Genomic DNA, 27444 nt, shown 5'->3' with positions numbered 1-27444 from the left:
GGTTGCGCTATGAAAAGTGGTCAGACCCATCTCCTCGAGACAGGGTGCATCTGAGGTTTGTAATCCACCGCAGCGGGTAGAGATCGATCCCACAGGCGCCGCGATCCATAGACAGCGCCCCAGCGACTCATACGCTCCATTATGATGCAAGCTTCCAGCGTCCACTCATCCAAAGTGATAAGGGAAGACTGTTAATGAGGCGGGGCCGGAGAGAGTTACCAGCGGTGACCGTTCTCCCAGCTGGTTCTCCAAGTCAGGAAGGGAAGGTTCGGAGCCCTCTATGGGGGCTACCGTGCCTTCCACAGTTTCAGGAATATTCAACCTCTGCATGCCGGAACACCAGAGGTCCACTGATATTTAGAAGTAAAATGAAGAACGCGATTCCTGCCACAATGTAAGGAATTCCATAGAGCAGAAATAAAAGGCTTTTTTGGTTGAAAGACCGTTTATTCAGACATCTTAGAAAGCTCACGTACATGACGTGGCAGGAATGAAGTCTTCCCGCCAGAACCACAGGTTATAACTTTCTCCGTCCCATCCCCGTCCCGGTTTCCCCAGTCCCATTCTCATGGGAACGGCATTCTCATCTCTCTCTGTGAGATAAGGCCTCTACCAGAGTAATCGCTGCCGATTCTGGCCCATCGCCCGAGCCCTGGAATCTACTCAAGGCCAAGCGGCTGTGCTGAGAATCAACACCATTGAAACCTTTACAAACTAATGGTACAGTTGCACTGGAATGCAGAAGGAGGTGAGCATTTAAGTCAATGCCCTAGGCAAGGATTTCCATTATTCTGTATTATTTTCGTCATCTAACAAAATGGGGATTCAGAAGTACAATCAAGAAATACCTGGGGCCCTCTGATACAGCAGTGATTCTCAGCCGGAGGGCTAGGTCCCAAAAGTGGGTCATGGAGCCCTCTAAGTGGATCCCAACCTAACTTCCACTGTTCTTCTCTGTATTTTGGAAACCAAGATTTATTTATTTACTAGCGGTACCCATCCACGCGTTGCTGTGGGTTATTGTGGTGAAATGGGAAAGGAAAAGAGGCTGACCCTTCCCTCTCCCTCCGCTAGGGTGGGTGGGTCATATCCAGATGCTGGGGCCCCTCCCTTCCCTCCCTTGCATGCCATCCCTCACTCTCTCCCCTCCCTCACTTCTCTTCCCTTCCCTCTCCCGCGTGTGTATGTATGTGTATGTGTTTCACTTCCACTCGAGTTATTGCCTATGTACTGTTTCCACTGCTCATATCTGGCCATCTAAGTGAACATTCTAAGCTGCAGGAACATTCTAAGGGTGACAGTTACACACAGGCAGATGCATGTCTTTCACCATGGAGCGCCAGGAAATAGGCATTTTACCTGGGCCAGGTGTGAAATTTCAGGTATGTGAACATCTAAAAACACTCTCGCATGGCTGACTACAGTGGCTGGGAATTTTCAGAGGAATTGGCCCAGCAGTTACTGAGTTATACCATCACTAACAAATACACGGTTTGCTTTTTATATATATAGATTGCATTTATATCCTGCCAATCCCCCAGAGATCTTGGAAACAGCATCTCCCATGTCACAGGTTAATTGGTATTTTTACTTTACGTGTTAATCAAGTAAACCATGTCCTGATGTTTTCTAGAGAGAGTTTTAAAAATCCTAGGGGGAATTAAAAAGATTAATGGAGAAGGAGAGTGTGGTCAAAAGCTGGAACATAACTTCAGTATGCAAAAGCTGTATATGTCGGAATGCCCCTTGCTTGGGGTTCACAGCAAGGGCAGCTGCACTCTTCCTGTGAGGGTTTCTCAAAAGTATTTGGTTGGCCACTGTAGAAAATGGAATCCTCAACTAGATGAGTGCCAGGATCATAGTTTGTCTAGGGCACCAGAAACCCATGGGCCAGCTCTGGATGGGTCGCCGTACCAAGTAAATTTGGGTCACCAAGAGGTAGACAGGCCGACCGCTTTTCCCATCCTCTCAGGCAAAAAGACCGCAGAAGCAATATGACTAATAAAACCCCAATTCAGAAATAATTAAAAGGCTGGCTATAAAAACCGACAGGCAAATACACGGCTGCAATGAAATGTAAAAACCGGCATAGGGAAAAAGATAAAAGAGACGGCTGTGGGGGATCATAAAAGTTAAACCAGCCAAAGCACGGGCCAGATGTATTCTGAGGTGAAGTCAGGCAGTGGCTTTGGTTGGCAGATTTTGGGAGAGGGGAGTTTTCGCCCCCCCCCCCCCCCCGCAGCTAGACTAGATAACACTCTTAACTTTCTCATCTTTAAAGACATCACCAGCTAGACCAGCACCTTCCTTATGAGGAGAGGCTGCAGCGTTTGGGACTCTTTAGTTTAGAGAGGAGACGTCTGAGGGGGGATATGATTGAAGTCTATAAAATTATGCATGGGGTAGAAAATGTTGACAGAGAGAAATTTTTCTCTCTTTCTCACAATACTAGAACCAGGGGGAATTCATTGAAAATGCGGGGGGGGGGGGGTGGAGAATTAGGACTAATAAAAGGAAACACTTCTTCACACAACATGTGATTGGTTTTGGAATATGCTGCCACAGGAGGTGGTGGTGGCTACTAACCTGGATAGCCTTAAAAAGGGCTTGGACAGAATTATGGAGGAGAAGTCGATCTATGGCTACCAATCCTGATCCTCCTTGATCTCAGATTGCAAATGCCTTAGCCGACCAGGTGCTCAGGAGCAGCAGCAGCAGGCGGCCATTGCTTTCACCTCCTGCATGTGAGCTCCCAAAGGCACCTGGTGGGCCACTGCGAGTAGCAGAGTGCTGGACTAGATGGACTCTGGTCTGATCCAGCAGGCTAGTTCTTATGTTCTCAGTAGGCAGGGTTGCCAGCTCTGGGAAGATTTTGGCAGTGGAGCCTGAAGGACGCAGGGTTTGGGGAGAGGAGTGACTTTAGCAGGGCATAATGACCAAGAGGCCACCCTCCAAAAAGCAGCCATTTTCCCCAGGGGAACGGATCTTCATCGTCTAGAGATCAACAGAAATAGCAGATATCCAGGCACCGCCTGGAGGTTGACAACCCTATCAAAGGGCTTGCCAGGTTCTTACACCTCAGGCCTTCAGAGGGTTCCGTTGTCACAGAAGGTCTTCATGGAGGACAGGCCCATGCCTATTAGCTGTGCTGACTAAATGGAACCCCCATGGTCAAAAGCAGTATACCTTAATATCAGGCAACAATCACTACCCTAGGCCAGCCCAGATGTGTGTGGGGCGATTTCCCCCCACATGTTTGCGCATGCCCACAGAGAGGGCTCTGAGTGCCACCTCTGGCACCCATGCCATAGGTTCGCCACCACTGATATATATGATGTGAGTCAACCCAAGCCCTGAAATGGAGGGGCAGCATATTAAATTCAACACTTAATAATAACAATAATGCCATAGAGCCCACCTCCAAAGCTGCCATTTTCACAAAGGGAACTGATCTATGTTGTCAGGAGATCAGCTGTAATTCCTAGAGATCTCCAGATCCCACCTGGAGAATGGCAACCCAAACCTCTCTACCCTGCCACTAAACTGTTCCAGAGCATCTGGCTGGTTACTATGGGACAACAGGTATGAGATGGGAAACAGGATATTGGTCTGAACTAGATGGACCATCAGTTTGGTCCAGTAGGACGGTTTTTATACCTTGCTCTGTCACAGATGAGGGTCAAAGGGGACTCTGAAGGACATCCAGTTTCTTTACAGAGAACTATGAAATTTTGGATGGCGTACATTGTACAATCACAATTGCACATTTTGCCACATCCCCTCCAAACTAGCCAACCTGAGAGTTAGGCCATCCAAGTTACATATCCTGGGGCTCACATCCTCCATTCACGACAAGCATCTCACTTCTGGCAAAGTTTATCCCAACCCATGTTCTGCCAAGCTCATTCGCTTCTCTTTAGAGGAACTCCAGCAACAAGCTCTGCTCCGTCTAGCACAGTGATAGCGAACCTTTTAAAAACCTAGTGCCAGGGGCAGAGTGAGGGGAAACTGCACCTGGGGCACGTGTGCACCCTATGCCCCTTTCACGCCCCCACCCTGCCCTGGAATGCCCCCGGAATGTCCCAAAACACTCCCGCCTGCCCCCCAAACACCCTCTCCACACTCCTGTAGGGGCACGCGCCCAGTACGTCGTGCACCCCACACCCCCTTGGTGCTATGCCACAGCCAAGTGCCCAAACTGGGGCGACAGCTCACGTGCCCACAGAGAGGGCTCTGCGTGCCACCTCTGGCACCCGTGCCATAGGTTCGCCACCACTGGTTTAGCAAGATCTGCCAGAATTCCCTGCCCGCCCTTTTCCACCCAGGGCAGGATTGGGCAGCCCTGCAGTCTGAAAATCTCACACAGCCACCGGCTCCAAAAATCACTGCAGCCACCAAAGCCCCCTCCGAACTGTTCCCAGCAAGGGCCTTGTAAAAGAGCACTTTGCTGATGAGCTGCGGCCTTGTTAAATTCCCCGCTCACGGATTGGGCAGTGACAGCACAGTGGTGATGGAAAACCTTTGGCCGCTTGTCCTCTCGCCGCCGTGCTGCCTTCGCAAAACACAAGAGATAATTAAAGACACTAATAACTTTGCCCCGTTCTGAGGGATAGGGGTGTTGTAAAAATGTCAAGCTGTGCCAAGGAAGTTGAGGAGGAACTGTTTTATTGAAGAGGGTCTGGGGGGCAGCAAGGAGTATAGGATGGTCTACATTCGGGTAGGATCTGCCGCAGAAGGGGGAGGTTCCCTTCCTTTCCCATTTTCAAGTGGCCCTTGAAAATACTCCAATACACTGGAGGGTCCCTAACCTTCACAGGCAAAATTGAACTTCCTTACAGCGACAAGACTTGCAGCGCAAAGGTGCCTGACAGATTCTGCAACCTCCCTACATATACGTGCTTGCCTGTCTCTCTAGTGAGCGGCATGCCCAGAAAAAAATATCTCCTTATTGCTTTTTACACACACCAGAATGGAATTCTGGCGCACAGTTTTGCTCTGCTTGGCAGAGACCCTCAAAATAACCAGTTTCTCAAGATTCTGACAGGTCCTGCAATCCTGAAATAAATGCTCTTGCTAAGCACTGGCCAAATGGGAGTGGCCGTTGCATTGACTGGCTTTAGTGGGTGGGGGAAGAAGAAGAAGAAGAAGAAGAAGAAGAAGAAGGAGGAGGAGGAGGAGGAGGAGGAGAAGGAGAAAGGAGAAGACGAGGAAGAAGAGGAAGAAGAAGAAGAAGGAGAAGAAGAAGGAGAAGAAGAAGAGGAAGAGGAGGAGGAGGAGTTAGGATTTATATCCCCCCTTTCTCTCCTGCAGGAGACTCAAAGGGGCTTACAATCTCCTTTCCCTTCCCCCCTCACAACAAACACCCTGTGAGGTAGGTGGGGCTGAGAGAGTTCCGAGAAGCTGTGACTAGCCCAAGGTCACCCAGCTGGCGTGTGTGGGAGTGCACAGGCTAATCTGAATCCCCCAGAGAAGCCTCCACAGCTCAAGCGGCAGAGCTGGGAAGCAAACCCGGTCCCTCCAGTTGAGATTCATGAGCTCTTAACCTCCTACGCACAGGTCAGCCAAACAGGTTGGCAACCCTGCAGGAAACTGGAGGACCCTCTTTCCCAAACGCCGCTGGCAGTTTGTGGAATTGCAGCTAGGCCGTGACAGAGCCTTGATGCCGCAAAACCCAACTGTCTCAGTCTGGTCCAAATAGCATAGGAAGAACGACGCAAGGTGGAACTGGGTCAGCCCCAACAGTCCCTAAGGTGAGGTGTGTGTGGAGGCCCACAGACCAGTAAGAGCGAGGGGATTGTTCTTTCCACTGAGTGCCCAGAAAAACCAGACCAGTCACACACCCCTCTCTTGCTTCAGCCTTTCTGAAGGTAACCATTCATGCTTCCCCAGTGACCGCTGTGACATGCAGAGGAGTTGGGTGAGCACAAAAGTGAGGGGTTTCAGAGGCTGTGAGGGGAAGGCAAGGCCCTGATAGGCACAGGGCAAAGGCCCTGTCTACAGAGCAAAAGCTCTGACCGGTTACAAAAATAACCATCCAAAAGCTTCTTCAGTGTTCAGAGATTTATTGTTTTCTTTCAATTGTGCGCAGAAGAGGGAACTCTCCTCTGTTAGCAACAGGGAGGAGGTTTAAGGGGCTGTTGCTTGCGTAACATAATGTATACCCTCTTACAAACATCCCTCCTTGTCTTCTGACCATTGGTTTGAGTCAAGAAGATGTACAGACCTGGTCATCTCATCCCACCTTTCACCACACCTTTCCCATTCCCATATTTGGTGAAACTTAAGTCAAAAACACCTTGCGTAAAAGGTTTCTATAACCACTACTGGTTTCTATTTTACCTTTATCTGTATTTGTGAGCTTCTGCTAATTCCTTATCTCCTTGGCGGGGCCCTGTTTTCCCAAACCACCTGAAAAACTCAGTGTCAGGCTGCCCCATGAGGTTCGTTTCTTCCAACTAAAGTAAGCTTCTGAAGTGCTTGGTGCCCAGTGAATTACTCTCATATAACTTGTATGATTAAATGCAAGGGCTTAAAACATCATAAACGATATGTCCATATCAACCCTTAGAGAATAGTCGCTCCAGAAATCCCCCACTGGTGTACTCTACATGTCAACCACAATTAGTCCGTGATCCAGAGGCTCCCAACATGGTACTTGTTGGCACAAGTGTGTGCCGACATAAGTCCTGGCTCCCACCACGTGTTTTTAGAAAGTGGGTAGGTCCAAATGGGCTCTTGCCCAACAGGACTGGGCATATGAAAACAATGTTGTTTCGGAAGCTAGATGTGAGTCTAGTAGCATCTTAGAGACACCACAATGTTGGCTTTATTCTCTCACTTCCCTTTCCCAGTATATTTCTTTAAATTATCTCTCCTCCAACTGCATTTGGGCTTCCTCTGTATGGTTGATTTCACCTGCTGCAGCAGCCGCGTGGCTGACTCCACCTCCAGAGGCAGCCATTTTGTGGTTGCTCTAACCACCCTGTGTCAAAATCCCAAAGGTACCCACCAAAAAATTAGGGACCCCTGCTTTCATGATTTATTCTGTTTACTTCATTTATATCCCTCCTTTCCCCCCAATGGGGACACAAAACAGATAAGATTGTTTTGTCCTCAAATATATCCTCTCAACTACCCTGATGAGGTAGGTTAGGCTGAGAGTATGTGATTGGCCTAACGTCACTCAGCAGAGGTGTAGCAAGGGGGAAAAGCACCCGGTACACTGGTGCGTCCTCTGCCCCGTCCCGCCACGCCCCTGGAACGCCCTCACCACCCAGTGCGCCGTGCACCCCCCAGTCCCTTTGGAGCTACGCCTCTGTCAGCAAGTTTCCTTGGCAGAGTGTGGATTTGAACCTGCATCTCTGAGATCCTCGTCTGACACAGAAACCAAGATCATGAAGCAGCTACACAAAAAAAGTATGCTGAGCGTCCCAAATTTTCCTGCCTGGCTTGTCTAAAGGACTGTTCCATTGCTACTGCATTGCAGCATCCTTTCTTCTTATCCCCTGTCCTAAGAAACAGACCCTAAAGACTTGGTTGTTTGTCCAATTAGCTCAGTTATTAACTAATGTTCAAATTAAACAGAAGTTAAGAGAAAAGGAAGAGGAGCTGGGCTCGAATCCTAAGTTGGCCATTCCTGATGGCCTTGAGCAAGTCTCTCAGCTTCTTGTCCCTCGTTTGCCTAGCCGGACTATTAACAACCTACAGTGCAGGATTATTTGTGTTAGAGGGATGAGATAATTACCACACAGCTTCCTGGCCCATTAAAAACACTGCAGACAAACTTAACAAGGCCTGCTGGACATCTTAAGATGCCCCCTCAGCCTTTTAACAACACAAACCCATATACCAACTGGCAGGGCTTTGATATTTATGGGGAACTTAAAGTTTAAGTACATGAAATCTCAAACATTTGTCTTCTCCAAGTCAAAGTCACTGGGTATCTTTGCTTCTCGTGAGTTCCCAAAATCTCACCTCACCTTTTTGATACTAACGGCTAAGTGTTTGTTACCTTCCAGAGACTAACAAATATTCCCTATTTCATATTAGTTAATAATTTTTCTTGTTCCTAGACTTGGTTTTCACGGCTGACTGGATCGATTTATTGGGATTGTGTATGTGTATCATACAGTTTTAAGTTTGCTAACTTTCAGGGGTGAGAAGAAGAAGAGTTTGGATTTATACTCCCCCTTTCTCTCCTGTAAGGAAACTCAAAGGGCCATACAGTCTCCTTTCCCTTCCCCCATCCACCCCACAACAAACACCTTGTGAGGTGGGTGGGGCTGAGAGAGCTCTGAAGAACTGTGACTCACTAGCCCAAGGTCACCCAGCTGGCATGTGTTCTAATCTGGTTCACCAGATAAGCCTCCACAGTTCAAATGGCACAGCAAGGAATAAAACCTGGTTCTCCAGGTTAGAATGCACCTGCTCTTAACCACTATGCCACAAGGGGCATGTTGTTCTCCTGGAATCACAACTGATTTCCAACAACACAGATAGTTCCCCTGGAGAAAATGGCTTCTTTTCAGGGTGAACTCTATGACACTCCATCTGCTGAGGCCCCTCCCCAAACCCCACTCTCCTCAGGCTCCACCCTCAAAATCTGCAGGAATTTCCCAACCCAGAGGTGGCAACCCTGAGATCTGTATGGACAACCTACAAAATTTGTACACATAGTTATACATTTTTTCTCAATAAACAAATACATTCTGCCTTTTTATGCTGTTTTAGTCTGATGTGCTGTTGATTTTATGACTGTTGGGTGCAGACAGGTTTTGAGGGGGAGCATAATTTTTACTGGGTTGGGTTGTTGGATTTTGAATTTTAATGGTCTTTACTACTGTGTGCTGTAAGCCGCCTTGAGTGTGCTGGTAAAGCCAAACAGTCTCTCTCTCAACCTAACCTTCCTCACAGGTTTGAGTGAGGGTAAAGAAAGAGGATCGAACGAAGTTGTAAGCCGTTTCAGGTTCTCAACAGGTAGAAAAGGAGAGTATAAACATCTAAATTAAATAATGCACAGATAAGGGCCAATTATGCATGCAGCGCTTTACTCGAGGGTCTTTGCTCTGCAGAGGGGTCTCCTCATGTTCCTCTGTTTGCATGTGCGGAAATGCCCCACTGCCTGCTGCCCAGCTTACCTGTCCCCACTTCTGGGTTGCTCCCAGTTGGTTTCAAGATGGATGGGCTTTTAAAAAACTCTTTAAATTTTTATATTGGTATTTTTCATATTGCTATTGTTATTTTTTGTTTTTCTGAAAAAGCTGGCTGTCGATCCTCCAGAAATGCCTGCCAGGAGTGGCCGGGCCGGGCGGGGGCGGGGGGGGGGGGGAGACCAGAAAGAGCAGAAACCCCAAAGCCATCGGGGCTTGTCTGCTGTCAGGAAGTCTGGGGCTCCTGGAATCTGCCGCACTGTAAGTCTGAGCGTGTCTGCAAACAAAACTCTACCCCGAAGGGGATGTACCCTCACTGCGGGGCAGAGCACCAGCATATAACCAGCCAATATTTTAAAAACAATACATTTCTACAAGAAAAAATTGGCGCAGTGAAGCAGAGAAATGCAGTAAATGAAGAATCCCAGGTTTCAAAAACAGTGCAGCACTTAGGGTTTTCACCCTCCAAGGGAGAGCACAGAGATCTCCAATACAGCTCATCTCCAGGCTATAGATATCAGTTCCCCCAGACCAGGGGTAGGGAACCTGCGGCTCGAGAGCCGCATGCGGCTCTTCTGCCCTTGCACTGGCTCCACGAGCCGAGCCGCCAGCCCCATCCTTGCCTGCCCTGCAGGCAGCAGGGCAGGCGCACCAACTGCCCATGGTTGGCTGGGCCACGCCGCAGGCTTCCCCTCTCGCCCACCCCGTTGGAGCAGGGCGGGCAATTTCTGGCGGCCGGCAAGGCCGGGCTGCTGGCTTCATCCTTGCCCGCCCTTTCTCAGAATGAGCGGAGTAAAAAGGTTAAAAAAACCCCTATATATATAGTGCTATCTTTATTTTAAATGTCAAAAATTATTTGCGGCTCCAAGTGTTTTCTTTTCCCATGGAAAACGGGTCCAAATGGCTCTTTGAGTGTTAAAGGTTCCCTACCCCTGCCCCAGACAAAATGGTTGCTTTTGGAAGGTGGACTCCAAGGAGGTACACCTGGCCAAGGTTCCTCGCCAGGCTCTGTCCCCAATTCTCCAGGAATTTTCCAGCCCAGAGCTTGGTGAGGTCAGAAGCTGCGTGGGGCTGTGGTAAGAGCTGCATGCAAAAACTTTCTTTTGGACTACTCACTTCAGCCTGGCTGCATCGCTGCTTCTTCCACTGAGCCAGCTCAGCCTCCACCACTTCCAGCTGCTTCTGCAGGCTCCATAGTTCCCTTTCCTTCTCTTGATTCTGCTTCTCTGATTTGGCAAGCCTGAGCTTCAGTTCTGGATGGTGCAGGGAGAGGGGAAAAGAGGCTTAGATGAAAACAAGTAGACAAGGCCCAGTTTTTATACCTGCTCAACGTATCCAGACAGAAAGTTTTTAGCCCTTGCGGGAGGTTGCCAACTCTGGGTTGGGTAATTCCTGGAGATTTGGCGGTGGAGCCTAGGGAGGACAGGGCTCAGCAGAAATGTGATGCTACAGAATCCACCCAGCAATTCTGCCATTTGCTTCAGTGGAACAGATCTCCATAATTTGAAGATCAGTTGTGATTCTTGGAGAAGTTCTAGATAACAATGATAACTGAATCATCTTGATGAATCTACCCAAAAAACTTGTTGAACAATTAAAAAGGTGCCTTGATTAATGCAGAAGATTTTCTAATTATTTTTTTTCAGCCCAGCACATCAAAACAGAAAAGAATGCCTCTTCTGGTGTGAGCATCAGCCAGAACAGGGGTCCCGAAACTTTTTAGCCTTCAGGAGCATTTGGAATTCTGACACAATATGGTGGGCACAGCAACAAAATGGCTGCCAAAAATGGCTGACACAGGCTGCCACAGGAGGCAGAGCCAGCCACAAAATGATTACCACACCTTAACTTTTGTAACACATTGCAGATCCTCGTGCTGCGGTGGCAGCTGCTGCCAAAACTATGTTTTAAAAAATCTGGATAGCCAATCAAATCTCCGCTAGTCGATAGAAGCCTTGCTGGGCAAAAGCCCTACCTGATATCAAATTCTCCATCTTAGGAGAATTCTCCAGCTCTAATCAGCCAAGGGGCTCACAGGTGCAGGCTGTTATCCAATCATTCCTTATCTTTTAAGATGTTTTCCCAGGCCAGCACTTAATTGGAAAGATTTTCTTCAGCTGAGAATACCCTGGACCAGAGGTGACCGGTTGCTTATTCCTGTTGGGAGGGGTCAATTTGGTCCAATTCAGGCAGCCCCTGGATTGGTTAATTGGGGGTCACCAGACTATGGGCAGCATGATGTCGCAGCAATTATCCCCTTACCTCCCACCCTTTTACTACCAGAGAGAACTCTGATTATGCCTCGCCACCTAAAGACAGCTGAGGGCTTTTATGAGTATGTAGAGAGTTGGTTTTTATTGTTTTCATTTATCCTGTCTTTGCCACGCAGAATTTCTGTTTGTCTTAAACAACTTGCTAAACTTTTCCCAATAAAGCTCTATTTTACTTTTACTGCTGTGAGTTTACTGGCCAAACCCAGAAGTGCTTGGGTACATTGCTGAATGCAGTGGGGTTTATACCACCACACCTGGCCACACCTAAAAATACTTGGTCGGCACCAGATAACAGCATTGATGAACAGTGAAGTGACCCCTGAGCTAGGAAGAGGCATTTCCTCTGCTCAAGCAAACAGAATGCCTCTTCTGTGATGGTGCTGTGATATTTGTAGACACTATTTAAGGGCAAAGCTATTGTGTGTCCTCCTTGAGGATTGTGTATGAGACACAATATCAGGCCTGGCTCCCACCTGGCCTGGCATCAGCAGGCCGGAGCCAAGGTCACACCTGCACTTGCTGTTACCTGCGGCCTAATGGCCCATTCTGTTTCTATTGCTGTGCTTGTAACTACTGAGATATGCATACCTCATTTCTCCCCCTCCCAGGAGGCTGGAACGAGCCCTATCACTGTCCTTGAGTTGGAACACATAACAATACTGTCTTAAGCAGAAGAAGAGGAGTTTGGATTTATATCCCCCCTTTCTCTCCTGTAGGAGACTTAAAATCTCCTTGCCCTTCCCCACTCACAACAAACACCCTGTGAGGTAGGTGGGGCTGAGAGAGCTCCGAAAAGCTGTGACTAGCCCAGGGGTAGGGAACCTGCGGCTCTCCAGATGTTCAGGAACTACAATTCCCATCAATTGGCCAATTGGCCATGCTGATGGGAATTGTAGTTCCTGAACATCTGGAGAGCCGCAGGTTCCCTACCCCTGGACTAGCCCAAGGTCACCCAGCTGGCATGTGTGGGAGTGCACAGGCTAATCTGAATTCCCCAAATAAGCCTCCACAGCTCAAGTGGCAGAGTGGAGAATCAAACCCGGTTCGTCCAGAGTAGAATGCACCTGCTCTTAACCACCACGCCACTGCTGCTCCTTTTCTTATGCAGTCTATTGTGGGAACAGGTGGGAGGGGGGAACACCTGAAAGGGTAATGTTTGGAGATATATATGTTCCGAAAGCTCGATCCTCAAATCTGGCTTTCTGCAGCTAAGGTCCTGACACAGTTCGATAAAGCTCTTGAACCTTTCCTGAGTCTCAATTATTGACTGGAGTAACAGACCCTTACATACATGATGGGAGGCTGTGCGTCTCCTGCAGGCATGCAGGTGCAATTCTGATCACAACTGCAGTGTGTATAAAGACTTGGGTTCATCCCTCTTTCTGCCCTATCCCAATTGTTTTTGCATCCTGAACCCACAGTACTGGGTGTGGGGTGGGGGGCTTGAAGCTGTTTCTCCCATTCATTCAATCAGAATTTGTGTCGATTTATGCAGACATAATTAATTGATTACAAAGCTTACCAGTTAATTAAAACTTCTTTGAATCGAGTAACAGTGACTAGAAAGACAAATCTGACAGTGTGCCAACTGCAATAACAGCAGCGGTTCTTAAAAGCCATAAATTCCGTCAATCCACGTTAAAATCATCAGCCATCCATGAAGTTGACAAGGTCTGTCTCAGTCTACTTTGCAGGAGTATTGTGATGTCAAAGGGCCTTTCCCCACTTACCTTAACCCCCGCGCTACTTGAGGAGAGTAGCACGGGGTCCCCCGGCACTCCCCACGACAGGGGCGGCGACAGCGCAGCCGCCCTGACGCTGCCGCTGTCGCGCCCCCTCGGTGTGCGGCATCCCAGGCGCTCTTCTTAACGGCGCCTTTTGATGACCCCGCCCAGAGCACGGGTTCGTGGAGACGCCCGGGCGCGCGCCTGGGATGCCGCACGCTGAGAGCAGCACGCGGCATAGGGGGATCCAAGAGAGCGGGGAAAGGCCCAAAAGGAGTCAGGGGGTGGGGAATAACCCAAGCATATAGATGTGGTATGAAAGACTGTGGATTGGTTTCTGCCTTTAAAAAAAAAACCCATCGAATTAAAATGGCTACTGTTCCTGTGCTACAAAATGTACAGGAAATACCTGCTGAAGTCTCTAAAACTGGGCACATGTAGCAAAACCAGAATTTCCAGCAGCAACAGGGTAGGGCATCCGTGTCCTTTTTTGACCCTTTCCCATCTATTCTGGAACTAGAATCATTCCAAAAAAACAACAACACCCAACTATCTACAGGCAGCCAATGACACAAAGAGGCAGGCAGAACTGTGCAGGAAAAGGTTCTAACAGAGGACTTCAGGAACTGAGCCAAGCCATGTGGCAAAGGAAAAAAAAGAAAAGGTCACTCCATCATCACCTTAATGCATAGGTGTCAAACTCAGGCCCTCCAGGTGTTCATGGACCACGATTCCCATCAGCCCATATCAGCAGGGCCAATTGATCCTGCTAGCAGGGGCTGCTGGGAATTGTAGGCCATGAACATCTGGAGGGCCTGAGTTTGACACCTATGCCTTAATGGAAGTGAGAAAAGGGTTTGGCTGCAAAGGGAAAGCCAGTCTGCATTCATAACTGGGGACTGAGCAGAAAGAGATTGGCCCAACGAATGGGCACATGTGCACCTGCATCAGACTGACCTTCCCTCTTTGGAAAAGGAAGAAAAGCTCCCGATACCTTCGTTGTCCTTCTTCAGCCACCCGGCTGCGGATACCAATTCTGATGTCACTGACCGGATCCCTTCGCCATTCCTTACAGCGATAGGACTCCCAGGTGGGGCCCCCGGACTAGTGGTCTCTTGTGGCCTGAAGGTCACTGGAGCCTCGTTCTCCCAGGAACTTGCAAGCAGCGAGCCCCTGCGTTGAATCTTCTGGAAAAGGAGAGGGAAGGATGGAGTTGTATAATCCAATACAAGATTACAAGGCCCTGGTTCAATGAAGCGATACCAAGGAGGGGTGCAGCAAGTGGCCGAAAAGGGACGTATCCTGTACTCACGCTCGTTCCCAGTGCAAAGGTCCTGCTGGGCTCTGATTTGACCTCACCAACACCTGCAGGGCAGAGGAAATATCAAGATCGTGTTCAGGCCGTGACACACCCCCTCCGACATTTCACAGCACAGGCAGGTGTGCGCAACACTCTTATGCTCACACCAAGAACCCCTGCTCGAGGGCACATTGCCAAAGAGTTTACCTCACTGACCATATTCAGTTACAGGTTTGAAAGCCCAGAGTTTGTTTACTTTGTTTTTCAACTACCAAAAGAACAAAAACTGTCTGAGGAGAGAAAAGGTTTTCTCTCAGGCCCCTTCCGCACGGGCCAATAAACACGGGTGTAGGACACTAAATAACCCATTTGGGGAGGGAGGGACATCACACAGATCCCTCCCCCAAAACAAGTCCGCCCTGAGTTATTTCCCCCAACCCAGGTTTTTTTTATATTGCTAAACAAGCAATCCTTTTTAAAAATCCTGGGTTGCAGCTGCTCGTGAGCAAACAGCCAGATAGGAGGTGTTTTATTTGCCTCCCTTTTCCTTTTTTTTAAAAACAAAATTGCAGCTTGCATCTATGCAGAGGCGTAGCTCCAAGGGGTCAAGGGGGGATGCACTGAGCACACGCCCCTCTGGGGGCATGGCAGGGCGTGGCAGGGGCATGGTGGGGGCATTCTGGGGCAGGAGCGGAACGCCTCTGTATTTGTGTAGCTATGCAGGTGCAGTTGGTCGAAGTGTGGGACATCGGCATGGCTGTGGGGGTTCATTTGTGCATGCCTGTGTAGCTACACATGTGTGGAAAGTAAAAAAAAAAATAGACACATCTCCATGTGAAGGCACAACAGCAACCCAGATTTTTCCGTGTGCTCCAATCGCTGCCTGCACAGATGCAAAAAATGTGAACATGAAAAAAGGGAAATGGGTTCTTTTATCACGACTGCAACCTGTGCGGGAGGGGCCTCAGAGAAGCACCAAATTTCTGCAATTGCTGAGGAGGACAAGGAGAAACTGAATGGGATGACACAACTCCTCCCAACTGTGAGCACACAAAGTTTGAGGCTACATCAGGGGCATAACGAGGCAGCCCTGGGCAAACTGTAGCCCTGGGCAAAACCTGAGTTGGATGCCCGCCCCCCCATGGGCGGCCACTCCACCACGACCAAAAATCTTTTTGCACCAGGACATTGGTGCCTGCAGGGGGTGCCTTTTTAGACATATCAGCACCATAATTTCAGCATATCATCAGGAGACTGTCCTTATGCTACTCCCCAGGTTTGGTGAGGTTTGGTTCAAGGAGTCCAAAGTTATGGACTCCCAAAGGGGGTGCCCCTATCCCCCATTGTTTCCAATGGGAGCTAATAGGAGATGGGGGCTACAGTTTTGAGGGTCCATAACTTTGCCCCCCCTGAACCAAACTCCACCAAACCTGGGGGGTATCATCAGGGCAGTCTCATGATGAGACCCTGAAAGTTTTGAGACTGTGCCTTCAGAAATGCCCCCCCCCCCAGCCTGCAACCCCCATGGACAGCAATACAGAAAACTCAATGCAGAACAAAGATTCTTGGGCAAATTTCTGGGATGTTCCTGCAGGAGGTGCATTTTTTGATGTATCGGCACCAAAATTTCAGGGTATCATCTGGAAACTGTCCTTATGGTACCCCCAAATTTTGGTGCAGTTTGGTTTAGGGGGTCCAAAGTTATGTACCCTCAAAGGGGGTTCCCCATTTCCCATTATTTGCTAAGGAGATGGGGGCTACCCTTTTGAGGGTCATTAACTTTGGACCCCCTGAACCAAACTGCACAAAGCTTGGGGGGTGCCATCATCTTCAGATGATACCCTGAAATTTTGGTGCCGATACATCCAAAAATGCGCCCCCTGCAGGAACATCCTAGAAATTTGCCCAAGAATCATTGAGTTTTCTGCATTGCTGTCAATGGGGGTTGCAGGCTGTGGGGGGCACATTTCTGAAGGCACAGTCTCAAAGCTTTCAGGGTCTCATCAGGAGACTGCCCTAATGATACCCCCCAAGTTTGGTGCAGTTTGGTTCAGGGGGGGCCAAAGTTATGGACCCTCAAATCTGTAGCCCCCATCTCCTATTAGCTCCCATTGGAAACAATGGGGGATGGGGCACCCCCTTTGGGAGTCCATAACTTTGTACTCCCTGAACCAAACCTCACCAAACTTGGGGGGTAGCATAAGGACAGTCTCCAGATGATATGCTGAAATTTTGGTGCCGCTAGCCTAAAAATGCGCCCCCTGCAGGCCAAAAATGGAAAACCACTAAAATACCCAAAAACGAACCCAGCATTTTGATGCCCCCCACAAGGTGATGCCCTGGGCAGCTGCCCACCTTGCCCAATGGGCATTACGCCAGTGCGGCTACATTCCCATGGGGAAGATCTTTGTGCTTTTATTTACCATATTTTTACCCTGCCTTTCTCCCCAAAGCGGCTGACCTCATTATCCTGTCCTCTTTTTTAAATCCTCAGGTTAGGCTGTGATTCACCTAAGCTTCCATGGCTCAGTGGGGAGTGAAACTCACAGCAAGCTTCCACGACCAAGTTGGAAGACACCCGGGTCTCCCAGATCCTAGTTCAGTACTCTCACCACTACAGAAATTTCAAATTGCACAGCCGGTGGTGGGATCCAACATTTTTTAATAACAGGTTCCGATGGTGGTGGGATTCAAACAGTGGCGCCGCCCTATTGGGCAGGGAGGTTGCTTTAGTAACCCCTTCTCGGCACTTTAGTAACCACTTCTAGAGAAGTGGTGAGAACTGGTTGGATCCCACCTCTGCGCACAGCCCAACTGTGTGATGCACAGAAACCACAGAGAGCACCTTATCAGCCATTCGAAACATAAATTGGCAGTTCCAGCATGTGAAATAGCCTGCCTGCTTACGTGCAGTAAAGGGAAAATGCACCTGTTCAGAGGTTTAACTTCCAGAGCCCCTGGAAAGGCAAGCTGGACCCTGAAGAAAGGCAACGCTTGGAAATTATACATGCCAATTTTTAACACAGCGGCTTCAAAAGAGACAAAATGAAGACTGCAGTTTTCCAGACAGTAAAATAAGGAGCATGTTGCATTGAAATATAGTTGCAGCATGTAACACAAAGATTAATTTGCTTCGGGTAGAGATAGGAAGGAGCTGGGCGCAGGGGTCTGCAACCTGCGGCTCTCCAGATGTTCATTATTATTATTATTATTATTATTATTATTATTATTATTATTATTATTATTATTATTATTAATTCAATTTCTGTACCGCCCGATCCCCAAAGGGGCAGAATTGGCCATTCTGGCAGGGGCTGATGGGATTTGCAGTCCATGAACATCTGGAGAGCCACAGGTTGCAGACCCCAGGGGAACTGAAGCCCTTGCACCTGACTGCTGGCCCGTGAGATTTCACAACACCCAGGTTCAAAATCCCCACTCTTTATTTATTTATTTATTTATTTATTTATTTATTTATTTATTTATTTATTTATTTATTTATTTATGTATGTATGTATGTATGTATGTATGTATTTATTTATTTGTTCCACTTTTATACCGCCCTCCCCCAAAGGGCTCAGGGCGGTTTACATCACAATATAAACAAGCGGATAACAAAATAGAATACTAAAAATTCATGTCAGTTAAAAGCAGCGCTCTTAATTTATAATCAGTTAAAAAACAGATGGCGTTCAGCCACTAGCTCCCCAACTCCCCTGAGAGGGGAACAGCGGATCTTAGTTGTTAATGGGCACCTATCAGCAGCCGGCCTCCCCAAAAGCCCGGCGGAATAACTCAGTCTTACAGGCCCTGCGGAACTCTTGTAGGTCCCGCAGGGCCCGGACAGCTGGAGGAAGAGCATTCCACCAGGCAGGGGCCAGGGCCGTAAAAGCCCTGGCCCTGGTGGAGGCCAGCCGCATCATAGAGGGGGCGGGGATCTCCAGTAGATTGGCCTCTGCCGAACGCAGAGACCGACGTGGGACATATGGGGCCAGACGGTCCCTGAGTGCGAGGGTCCCAGACCGCGTAAGGCCTTAAAGGTTAACACCAATACCTTGAAGACGATTCGGAATTCAACTGAAAGCCAGTGCAAACGGTGCAACACGGGCGTGATGTGATCTCTGGAGGCACCTCCCGTGAGCAAACGAGCCGCCGCATGCTGGACCAGTTTCAATTTCCGAATCAGCCTCAAGGGTAGACCCGCGTAGAGCGAGTTGCAATAGTCTAATCTGGAGGTGACCGTTGCATGGATCACTGTGGCCAGATCCGCCTGGGAGAGGAAGGGGCCAGCCGCCGGGCCTGGCGAAGATGGAAAAACGCAACCCGGGTTACATGGGCCACCTGGGTCTCCATAGAAAGAGACTAATCCAGGTGGACCCCCGGCTGTGAACTGAGGGGCGGTGCCAATGAGACCCCCTCCCACACCGGGCGGCTGGAAACCCTCATGCGACCTAGCTAAAGGATGTCCGTCTTTTCTTGAGTCAGTTGTAACATGCTTTTCGTCAACCAACCAGCAACGCCTCCAGACAATGCTGTAGAGCTGCAGAGGCGGTGCCTGCTCCCCCCTCCATCGACAGAATGAGCTGGGTATCATCAGCATACTGGTAGCACTCCAGCCCAAAGCTCCGTACCAGCTGAGCAAGGTGGCATATAGATGTTAAATAACAGCGGGGACAATAAGCTCCCTGAGGCACGCCGCCAATGAAGCGGGCACCTCCGGGAAGCTTCGGTCCCCACACCACACTTGCTGACTCCGCTCCCGGAGAAACGAGGCAATCCATTGAAGGACAGTACCGCACCCGGAGGCGGCCAGGCGGTGGGTCAAAAGATCGTGGTCAACCACATCAAACGCTGCGGTGAGATCTAACAACACCAGCAGCGCCCGATCCGCCTTCGGTCAAGCTGCATATGGAAGCGTATCTGTGGCGGCGGCGAGAACAGTCTCCGTCCCATGCCCAGCACGGAAGCGGACTGGAAGGGATCAAAGGCGATCGCGTCCTCCAGAAAACCCTGAAGCTGCTCCAACACCACTCTCTCAATTACCTTCCCCAGAAGCGAAAGATTGAAGCGGGCGCGGTAATTGGCGGATCACCAGGATCTAACGACGGTCTTTTAAGAGTGGAAGCGGACCACTGCCTCCTTCAACCCACCCGGACAAACTCCTTGCTCAAGGGAGCAATTGATAATAGTCAACAGGTGGGGTCGTAACTCCTCCGACATGCTTTAATAAGCCAGGAGGGGCACGGATCAGAAGGACAGGTAGTAGGTCTAACAGCAGCTAGGGCTCTGTCAACATCGTCTTCGGAGAGCAGGGAAAACTGGGCCAAACAAGGGCCAGAAAGGCGGCTAAGGGAGCCTCCAGTTCACTAATTGTCTCCAAGGTGGCAGGGAGGTCCTGGCGGAGCGAAGCGACTTTATCTGCAAAATAGCTCATAAATGCCTCACAGCTAATAGCCAATTGATCATTTTTGAACCCTCAGATAATGAGGTAAGAGACCGAATAATACGAAACAGTTGGCTGGGCGAGAGCTAGCAGATGTGAGAGAGGAGAAGAATATTCTCTTCACCTCGCCGTCGCCATCTCATAAGAGCCTTCATAAGCGTCCTATAAGATGTTCGCGCAGCCTCGTCACGAGACTCCTCCACACTCGCTCAAGCCGACTAAGCTCCCGTTTCAAACGGCGTAGCTCCTCCGTATACCACGGAGCCAGCCCGAGAACGAGTCGAAGAAGAGGCGTCGAGGAGCAATAACCTCGATGGCATCTAAAAGGCGGGCATTCCAGTCCGCTACTAGGCCATCGAGGGTGCCGGTGGGTTCAGGATCCCGCAGAGCATTCAGGAATCCATCAGGATCCATAAGTCTTCGCGGGCGAGCATAAATTCGCTCGTCGCCTAGACGGGGGTGTTGCGGCATGCTCATCCGAGCCTTCAGGGCATAGTGGTCAGACCATGGCACTCTGTCAATAGAGGATATGACCACATCAACCCCTGACCCAAAGACCAAATCCAGTGTGTGACCGGCCTCGTGGGTGGGGCCAGAATTTACCAGGGAGAGGCCCAGCGTCGCCATGGATGACACCAGGTCCGTGGCCACCGTGCATGAGGCGGCGTCGACATGGACATTGAAATCCCCCAGAACAATAAGTCTGGGGTACCGCAACGCCCAGTCCGCCACCACCTCCAGCAGCCGCGACAGGCCGTCTCCTGGGGCGCTAGGCGACTCTGCCATGAAAGCTTCGGCTAGTCACTTTCTGCCATACTAGCCTGCCCCGCAGGTTCGCTGTAAGTATAAAGTGAGGAAAGGGAATCCTATACATTGAGCCTTTTGGAAGAAAGATGGGATAAAAACTTGATTTAAAAAGTGATGATTTCCACTTGTGTTCTTATTCGGCCCCACACGTTTCAAGTCTGCGTTTTAATAAAAACTTCTCTTGCTTTGGGCAAAATAGCCTCCCACCCTCACCTTTAGTTCATCTATCTGCCCCTCCTCATTCACATTCTGAATATACTTTCAAACACGAACAGTTCAAAACTGCAAGACCTTGGGCTAGTCTCACAGGCTCAGCTTAACCTACCTCTCAGGGCCCTTGTAAGGATAAAATGGACACAACTAAATACGCTACTCTGACAAAATACTTTCCCCAAAGAATTCCACTAATGGGAAACCTCTCTACCAAATACTTGTTCCTCCCCTCCCTCAACCATCCTAATGTCTCCCACATCTCCACACCAGATCCCCTCATCTTGGCTATCAGCAACATTTAGTTTTTACCAGATATTCAGGATGTGTCGATGTGAGTCATTCCAGTCTTTTTCTGTCTTTCTAGGCAGGACTTGTATGTATGCTAGTTTATAAGCCATTAGGATCTCTCAGGATATCCCAAGCCCCCTTCTCTGAACTTTCTACTATTGTTTATTACTAGAAATGTGGTCTAGTTCTCACTGAGGCAGTAAACCTGGGTCAGAGGCCCTTTCCGCACGGGCCAAAATCAACTATTTCAGGCTGGGAAAGCAGCGTATTGGCGGGGACCCTTTGAACAGACGCCGCTGCCAAATCGCTGCAGCAGAGCTCTGTTCCTGCCCAAGGGGTGTTTTCAAACCTCACTCGGAAAGCGAGGTTTTTAGCAAACGCCGGCTTCCATTTGGTGCCATGAGAACGGCACCGGGTGGAAGCCGGCGTTTCTCCACCGGCCCTCCCGAACGTTGCTTACCTCCAGTCTCCTTTTGTCATGTTGTGGAGGCCAGGAGACATGCCTCTGGCCTCCGAGTCCAGGGTTGTTGCTCTGGCCAGAGGGCGTGTCCCCTGGCCTCCACAACACAACGGAAGGAGACGGGAGGTAAGCAACATTTGGGAGTGGCGCAGCCAGTCCAAAGGCTGCACCGCAGGCTGTGCGTCCAGCGGGCCCGTCCGTGCGAAATAATATTAAGAAATAATATAAAGATTGATAAGAAACAATACTATTAGGATTATTTTTTAAAGGTGTATTGGCCTGGGAGTGCTTTGTGTTTCTGTTACTTGCTAGTTACATTGCACTCTAGATTGATACAAAGAAAAGAACCCAGCCTTTCCCCTATAGTCCTCGATATACGTGGTTATATTTTGTCTGAAAGAACATTCTGTTAGAGGACATCCACAGTTTCAAGCGGTACAGCTAAGGGCACTTTCGCACAGGAAGAATAATGCACTTTCACTCCACTTTCACAATTTCTTGCAAGTGGATTTGCTATTTCGCACAGTAAAATCCAGCTGCAAAGTGCATTCAAAGTGGATTGAAACTGCATTATTCTGCATGTGCGGAAGAGGCCTTAGTCACAGGAAGAATTAGGCCTCAGTCACCAGACCTCTGAGGGAAAATGTACAAGTTGCCTTCTGCTCTGCAACAAGGGCCGATTCTCCACAGTCAATTAATCGTGTGACTCTCAAGCGAAACATCAAGGATTCAGGGAGAACTCCCCACTGCTTGATCGAAGAACAAGGATCCAACCCAGTTCTCGCGCTCATTCTCCCCCTTTGCCGAACCTGCTTGAAAGTACTACTTTTTCAAAAAACACGTCTTCGATCCAGTTTGGAGGGGAGGATTGGGGGTCTAATCTTGGTTCAGATTTCCCATCGTGGAGTGTGACGCAAATGTCTTACAACCAATCAGTGTGCGTGGTGCTGTTCTCGCGAGAGCACAAGAAAACGAGAACCAACCAGAAACTTGGGTGCGGGAGACATGATGATGTGCTGACATTCTGACGTCATAACGTCAGCACGTTTTTGCAGAACAAAAAAAGGTCCTGCCCCAACATGGCACGACAGCCAATCAGAAGAGACCCGCCAAGCCGATTGCGTGGTAGTGGAGATTGTTACATTTCTTGAATCTGAGATAGGCCTAGATGTCGTCAATGGAAACATGCTGCAGTGGAGAGGTTGAAACCTCAATGGGAAAGGTGCAGTTTATTTTAAAACTTGGTTTGATCTAGATTGAATTTCCCGGTGGGGATTCAGCCAAGGAGACCTGCTTCCACTTTCCAAAATCCAAGCTAATGAAGAGACTGGCAAACATTTTGACACTTAATATTATTATTGTAGATTTCACAGCTGCCAGATCTTTAGCTGGTTTTTGGCCTTCATTACAATTTGAGCCTCTCCCAGAGGCCTAGGAAGTTGTAATGTATCGGCATAGTATTCGGGCAGATCCCAGTAGGGCTGCCTTCTATTATTATTGTTGTTGTTGTTGTTGTTACTTTTGTAGATTAAGTGATTATATAATTAGACTACCTGTAAGTTTTGCTGTTTTGCATTGGTGCGTCACTCCTTGCCTCTCAAAAATTTAAGCCATTGGCCTGCAGAGTAGGTTGCTTGGGGGTCTCAGGGAAAAAGAGTAGGAAAGACTTCCCCTCCACAATCTACTGAACAACACAATTTCTTTTCACAGAGGACGAGAGACAAAAAGGAAGTATGGGGAATGTTGAAGCCACCCAGTGCTGGTGAAAAAATTTGGGGGGCCCTCACATACACCCAGAACTGAGACCCCTTAACTGGGAATAAGCACAGTGTAGAAACTAAGAAGCCCCTCACACTGCCTCTGATTTTGTTAGGTGTTCCAAAGATGGCAGGCCCAGGTGAGCCCAATCCCCTTAGATCTGGGGAATGAAGCAGGGTCGATCCTAGTTAGTACTTGAGTGGGAGACCACCAAGGAAGTTCAGGATCCCAAAACCAAGGCAGGCAATGGCAAACCACCTTGTCATGAAAACTCCACTATTTATTTATTCATTCATTCATTCATTCATCCATTCGATTTTATAGGCCGCCTCATCCCCAAAGGGCTTTAGGCGGCTCACTAGGGGTTGCCATAAATCAGATGTGATTTGACAGCAAAATAATAAAGAAATAAAGATGGACGTGCTCTCGTGCCCCTTGTTAAGAACTCACTTTATTACACAAATAAATTAAGATGGAAGTGCTGTTAAATTGGGTGAAGGCTTTAGAATACTCTTGCCCCTTGTTACGAACTCACTTTATCACACTGGCTGATTCTGCAAAGAACTCTCTCTTTCCTTCCAAACCGAAGCACTTTTAGGAAAGAACACCACCCAAGCATAACTATAATGTCATATAGTGGGAAGATATGTGTTTTCAAAGGTCCCACCCAAATGGGTGCCATTTTCTTGCCATCAACCTCTTACAGCCGCCATTTTCCTCGCTATACCACCTACTGGTGGCAGGGCAGAGAAAACGGCAACCGTGAGTGGCCGACTGCAGGAAACTGCACAGAGAACGCCCACGTGGAAGTTCCATCATGGATGCATGCGCCACTGCATTCACAAGGTGATTAAAGCAACACAGAAAATCCTCAGGGCCTCTACCACCCTGGCTGTGTGGCCACTGATGTGGGAGTGTTAGCTGCCACCACCCTCAAATTATCCCTCATACTGGCAATCTCTTTTTTCCACCACCCAATAAAATCACATACGCTGTCCTGATCCTAGGTCACTAATTCTATTTCCATCTGCCAAAGCCTCTAATCCTCAGAGTTTGGCACGACAAGGAAGTACCTCTCGGCCTAAGAAAACCCCTACCGTTTCCTCTTTGGGTTCTTTACCTTCGGCCCACGGTGTCAGGGAACCCCAGCCAGAGGACTGAAGAGTCACATTGGACCTTGACTGCAGCCTTTCAAGTTCTGACTGACACCTGCAGGAGTTAAACAAGGGGAAGGTGGGTGGTGGAGATGGGGAAATAAGGGCTCCGTCCAGATGTCACTGACAAAGTATTCTGAAGCTAAACAGGTATAGACCAGATCACAGAAATCTCTCTGAGACACAACTGGGAGTCTGTGCAAGCATAATCAATAATTTTTTGTCAAGATTGAGAAACAACAGGAGAAACCCAACTGACTCGGCCTGTAACACAGCTAAGTGCAACATAGCCAAAAGATGAAATTATAAACCAGAGGTTCTGCGTTCCAATCTTACTTCTGTCATGAGTTTTGAGTCAGTGGTCTTGGGCAAGTTACTGCTCCCTCATCCCATTCAGTCTGGCCACGTGCAATACAGTACTTGCGTCCCTTATAGGCTTGCCATAAAAAATATTGAGCTAATATGAAGCATCCTGTAGTCTCTAAAGTAGCGTATTCTGTAATGTATTGTAGTCTATAAAAATGAAATGTTTCTTCTTTGATTGTCTTTAATCCAAGTACTCACCATGGCCAACCGTGCTTGGTTTCCGAGATCTGATGAAGAAGAGGAGGAGGAGAAGGATAAGTTTGGATTTATATTCCACCTTTCTCTCCTGTAAGGAGACTCAAGTCGGCTTACAAGTTCCTTTCCCTTCCTTTTCCCACAATAGAAACCTTGTGTGGCAGGTGGGTCTGAGAGAGTTGCGAAGAACTGTGACAGGCCCAAGGTCACTCAGAAGGCTTCATGTGTAGGAGGAGGGAAACAAACCCAGTTAACCAGATAAGAGTCCTGCTCATGTGGAAGAGTGGAGAATCAAACCGGGTTCTTCAGAGTAGACAAGATGAAGCGAGTTGGGGCTACGGCCTGCATGTCCTGACCTTGGTAGCCTGGGGCAGCCCAATCTTATCAGATCTCAGAAACTAAGATGGGTTGACCCTGGCTAGTATTTGAAAGGGAGTCTTGCAAGGAATACCAGGGTTGCAATGCGGAGGAAGGCAATTCCTCGAAAACCCTACAGGTTTGCCATAAGTCAGCTGTGACTTGATGGCATGCACACACACAGGCTGCATAGATCATGCAAACTGAAAAAAAAATCTGCAAATAGCTAGTTTTGAAAAATGTGTTCCGATTCTGCTAATCACAGAGCAAGTTACTGTGCCCAGCACTGACACTCAGCCCCATGGGTTTAGTTTTGCTTTGTTTTCTTGGCAGCGCTACAGAATATTTCCAACAACATTTCTCTGATGCGAACCCCACCCCCGACATCAGTGTCGTTTACATCCTGAAGTACATACCTACGCAGTTCTTCCTCAAGTTCCGCTTGGCGGCGGGTCGCCTGAACTAGCTGAGCCTCAAGACAGCTCAGCTGGGCTTCTTTGGCTTGCAGTTCCTGGGCCAGACGCTGGCGGGCACGGTCGGTCTGCTCACGGGCTTCCGACAAGCTCCGGTTCTGCTGAGAAAGGAGAGACCACGAGACTCTCTCTTCTTCGTGCTGAAAAGAACCAAGGAAGAAGAGCTTGTTAAATGGAGAGGTGCTGTTCCACCTCTCTGTTCTGCATTGATCATCAGACCCAGTGGTGGGATCCAAAAATTTTAATAACAGGTTCCAATGGTGGTGGGATTCAAACAGTGGCGGTGCTGCACACACGCACCTCCAGTCCCTATTGGGCAGGGAGGTTGCTTTAGTAACCCCTTCTTGGCACTCAGAAAAAAATAGTAACCACTTCTAGAGAAGAAGAAGAAGAAGAAGAAGAAGAAGAAGAAGAAGAAGAAGAAGAAGAAGAAGAAGAAGAAGAAGAAGAGGAGGAGGAGTTTGGATTTATACCCCCCTTTCTCTCCTGCAGGAGACTCAAAGGGGCTTACAAACTCCTTTCCCTTCCCCCCTCACAACAAACACCCTGTGAGGTAGGTGAAGCTGAGAGAGCTCCACAGAACTGTGACTAGCCCAAGGTCACCCAGCTTGCATGTGTTGGAGTGCACAAGCTAATCTAGTTCCCCAGGTAAGCCTCCACAGCTCAAGCGGCAGAGCAGGGAATCAAACCCGGTTCCTCCAGATTAGAGCGTACCTGCTCTTAACCAATGCGCCACTGCTAAAGTGGTGAGAACTGGTTGGATCCCACCTCTGGCCAGACCTATGTGGAATACTGTGTCCAGTTTTGGGCACCACAATCCAAGAAAGATATTGACAAGCTGGAATGGGTCCAGAGGAGGTAAAGGGTCCGGATTCCATGCCCTATGAGGAGCAGCTTGGGGAGCTGGGTATGTTTAGTGTGGAGCAGAGAAAGTTAAGGGGTGACATGATGGCTATGTTTAAATATTTGAAGGGATGTCATGTTGAAGAGGGAGCAAGTTTGTTTTCTGCTGCTCCAGAGACTAGGACAAGGAATAATGGATTCAAAGTGCAGGAAAAGAGATTCCACCTAAACATTAGGAAGAACTTCCTGACGTTAAGGGCTGTTCGACAGTGGAATGAACTACCTTGGAGTGTGGTGGAGTCTCCTCCTTTGGAGGTATTTAAACAGAGGCTGGATGGCCATCTGTCAGGAGTGATTTGACTGTGTATTCCTGCATGGCAGGGGGTTGGACTTCACGGCCCTTGTGGTCTTTTCCAACCCCATGGTTCTACATGCTCTACAGTAACAAGGACATTCCTCTTCCAAAATCTCAGTCAGGGCTTTATACATCCTGTATGCATACACACATACAAGTCTCACAACCTGCAAGTCAGAAGTCTGTGTGACCAAATGAGACATAATATGTATATTAGAAACATATTTCCTCTTCCTTCCACGGCCAGGTTTTAATTATGGAATTTATGTCAAGTGAGTGAGTCACA

General features: G+C 48.7%; 1 protein-coding gene across 1 annotated transcript in view; it reads right to left on the bottom strand.

Annotated features, from left to right (window-relative positions):
• Positions 1-27444, bottom strand: part of LOC125431097 (centromere protein F-like) — a 46948-nt gene that overhangs the window by 17824 nt on the left and 1680 nt on the right. The window contains exons 2-6 of the mRNA XM_048493740.1: positions 25904-26100; positions 24536-24624; positions 14459-14511; positions 14141-14333; positions 10266-10402 (exon numbers count right to left, since the gene is read on the bottom strand). Of these exons, the coding sequence (XP_048349697.1) occupies positions 10266-10402; positions 14141-14333; positions 14459-14511; positions 24536-24624; positions 25904-26100 (669 nt within the window). The remainder of the gene's footprint in view (positions 1-10265; positions 10403-14140; positions 14334-14458; positions 14512-24535; positions 24625-25903; positions 26101-27444) is intronic.

The sequence above is a fragment of the Sphaerodactylus townsendi genome, linkage group LG01 (genome assembly GCF_021028975.2).
Source record: "Sphaerodactylus townsendi isolate TG3544 linkage group LG01, MPM_Stown_v2.3, whole genome shotgun sequence".
NCBI lineage: Eukaryota > Metazoa > Chordata > Lepidosauria > Squamata > Sphaerodactylidae > Sphaerodactylus > Sphaerodactylus townsendi.
The sequence above is the reverse complement of the archived record's forward strand: the minus strand, read 5'-3'. Positions and strand labels throughout refer to the sequence as shown.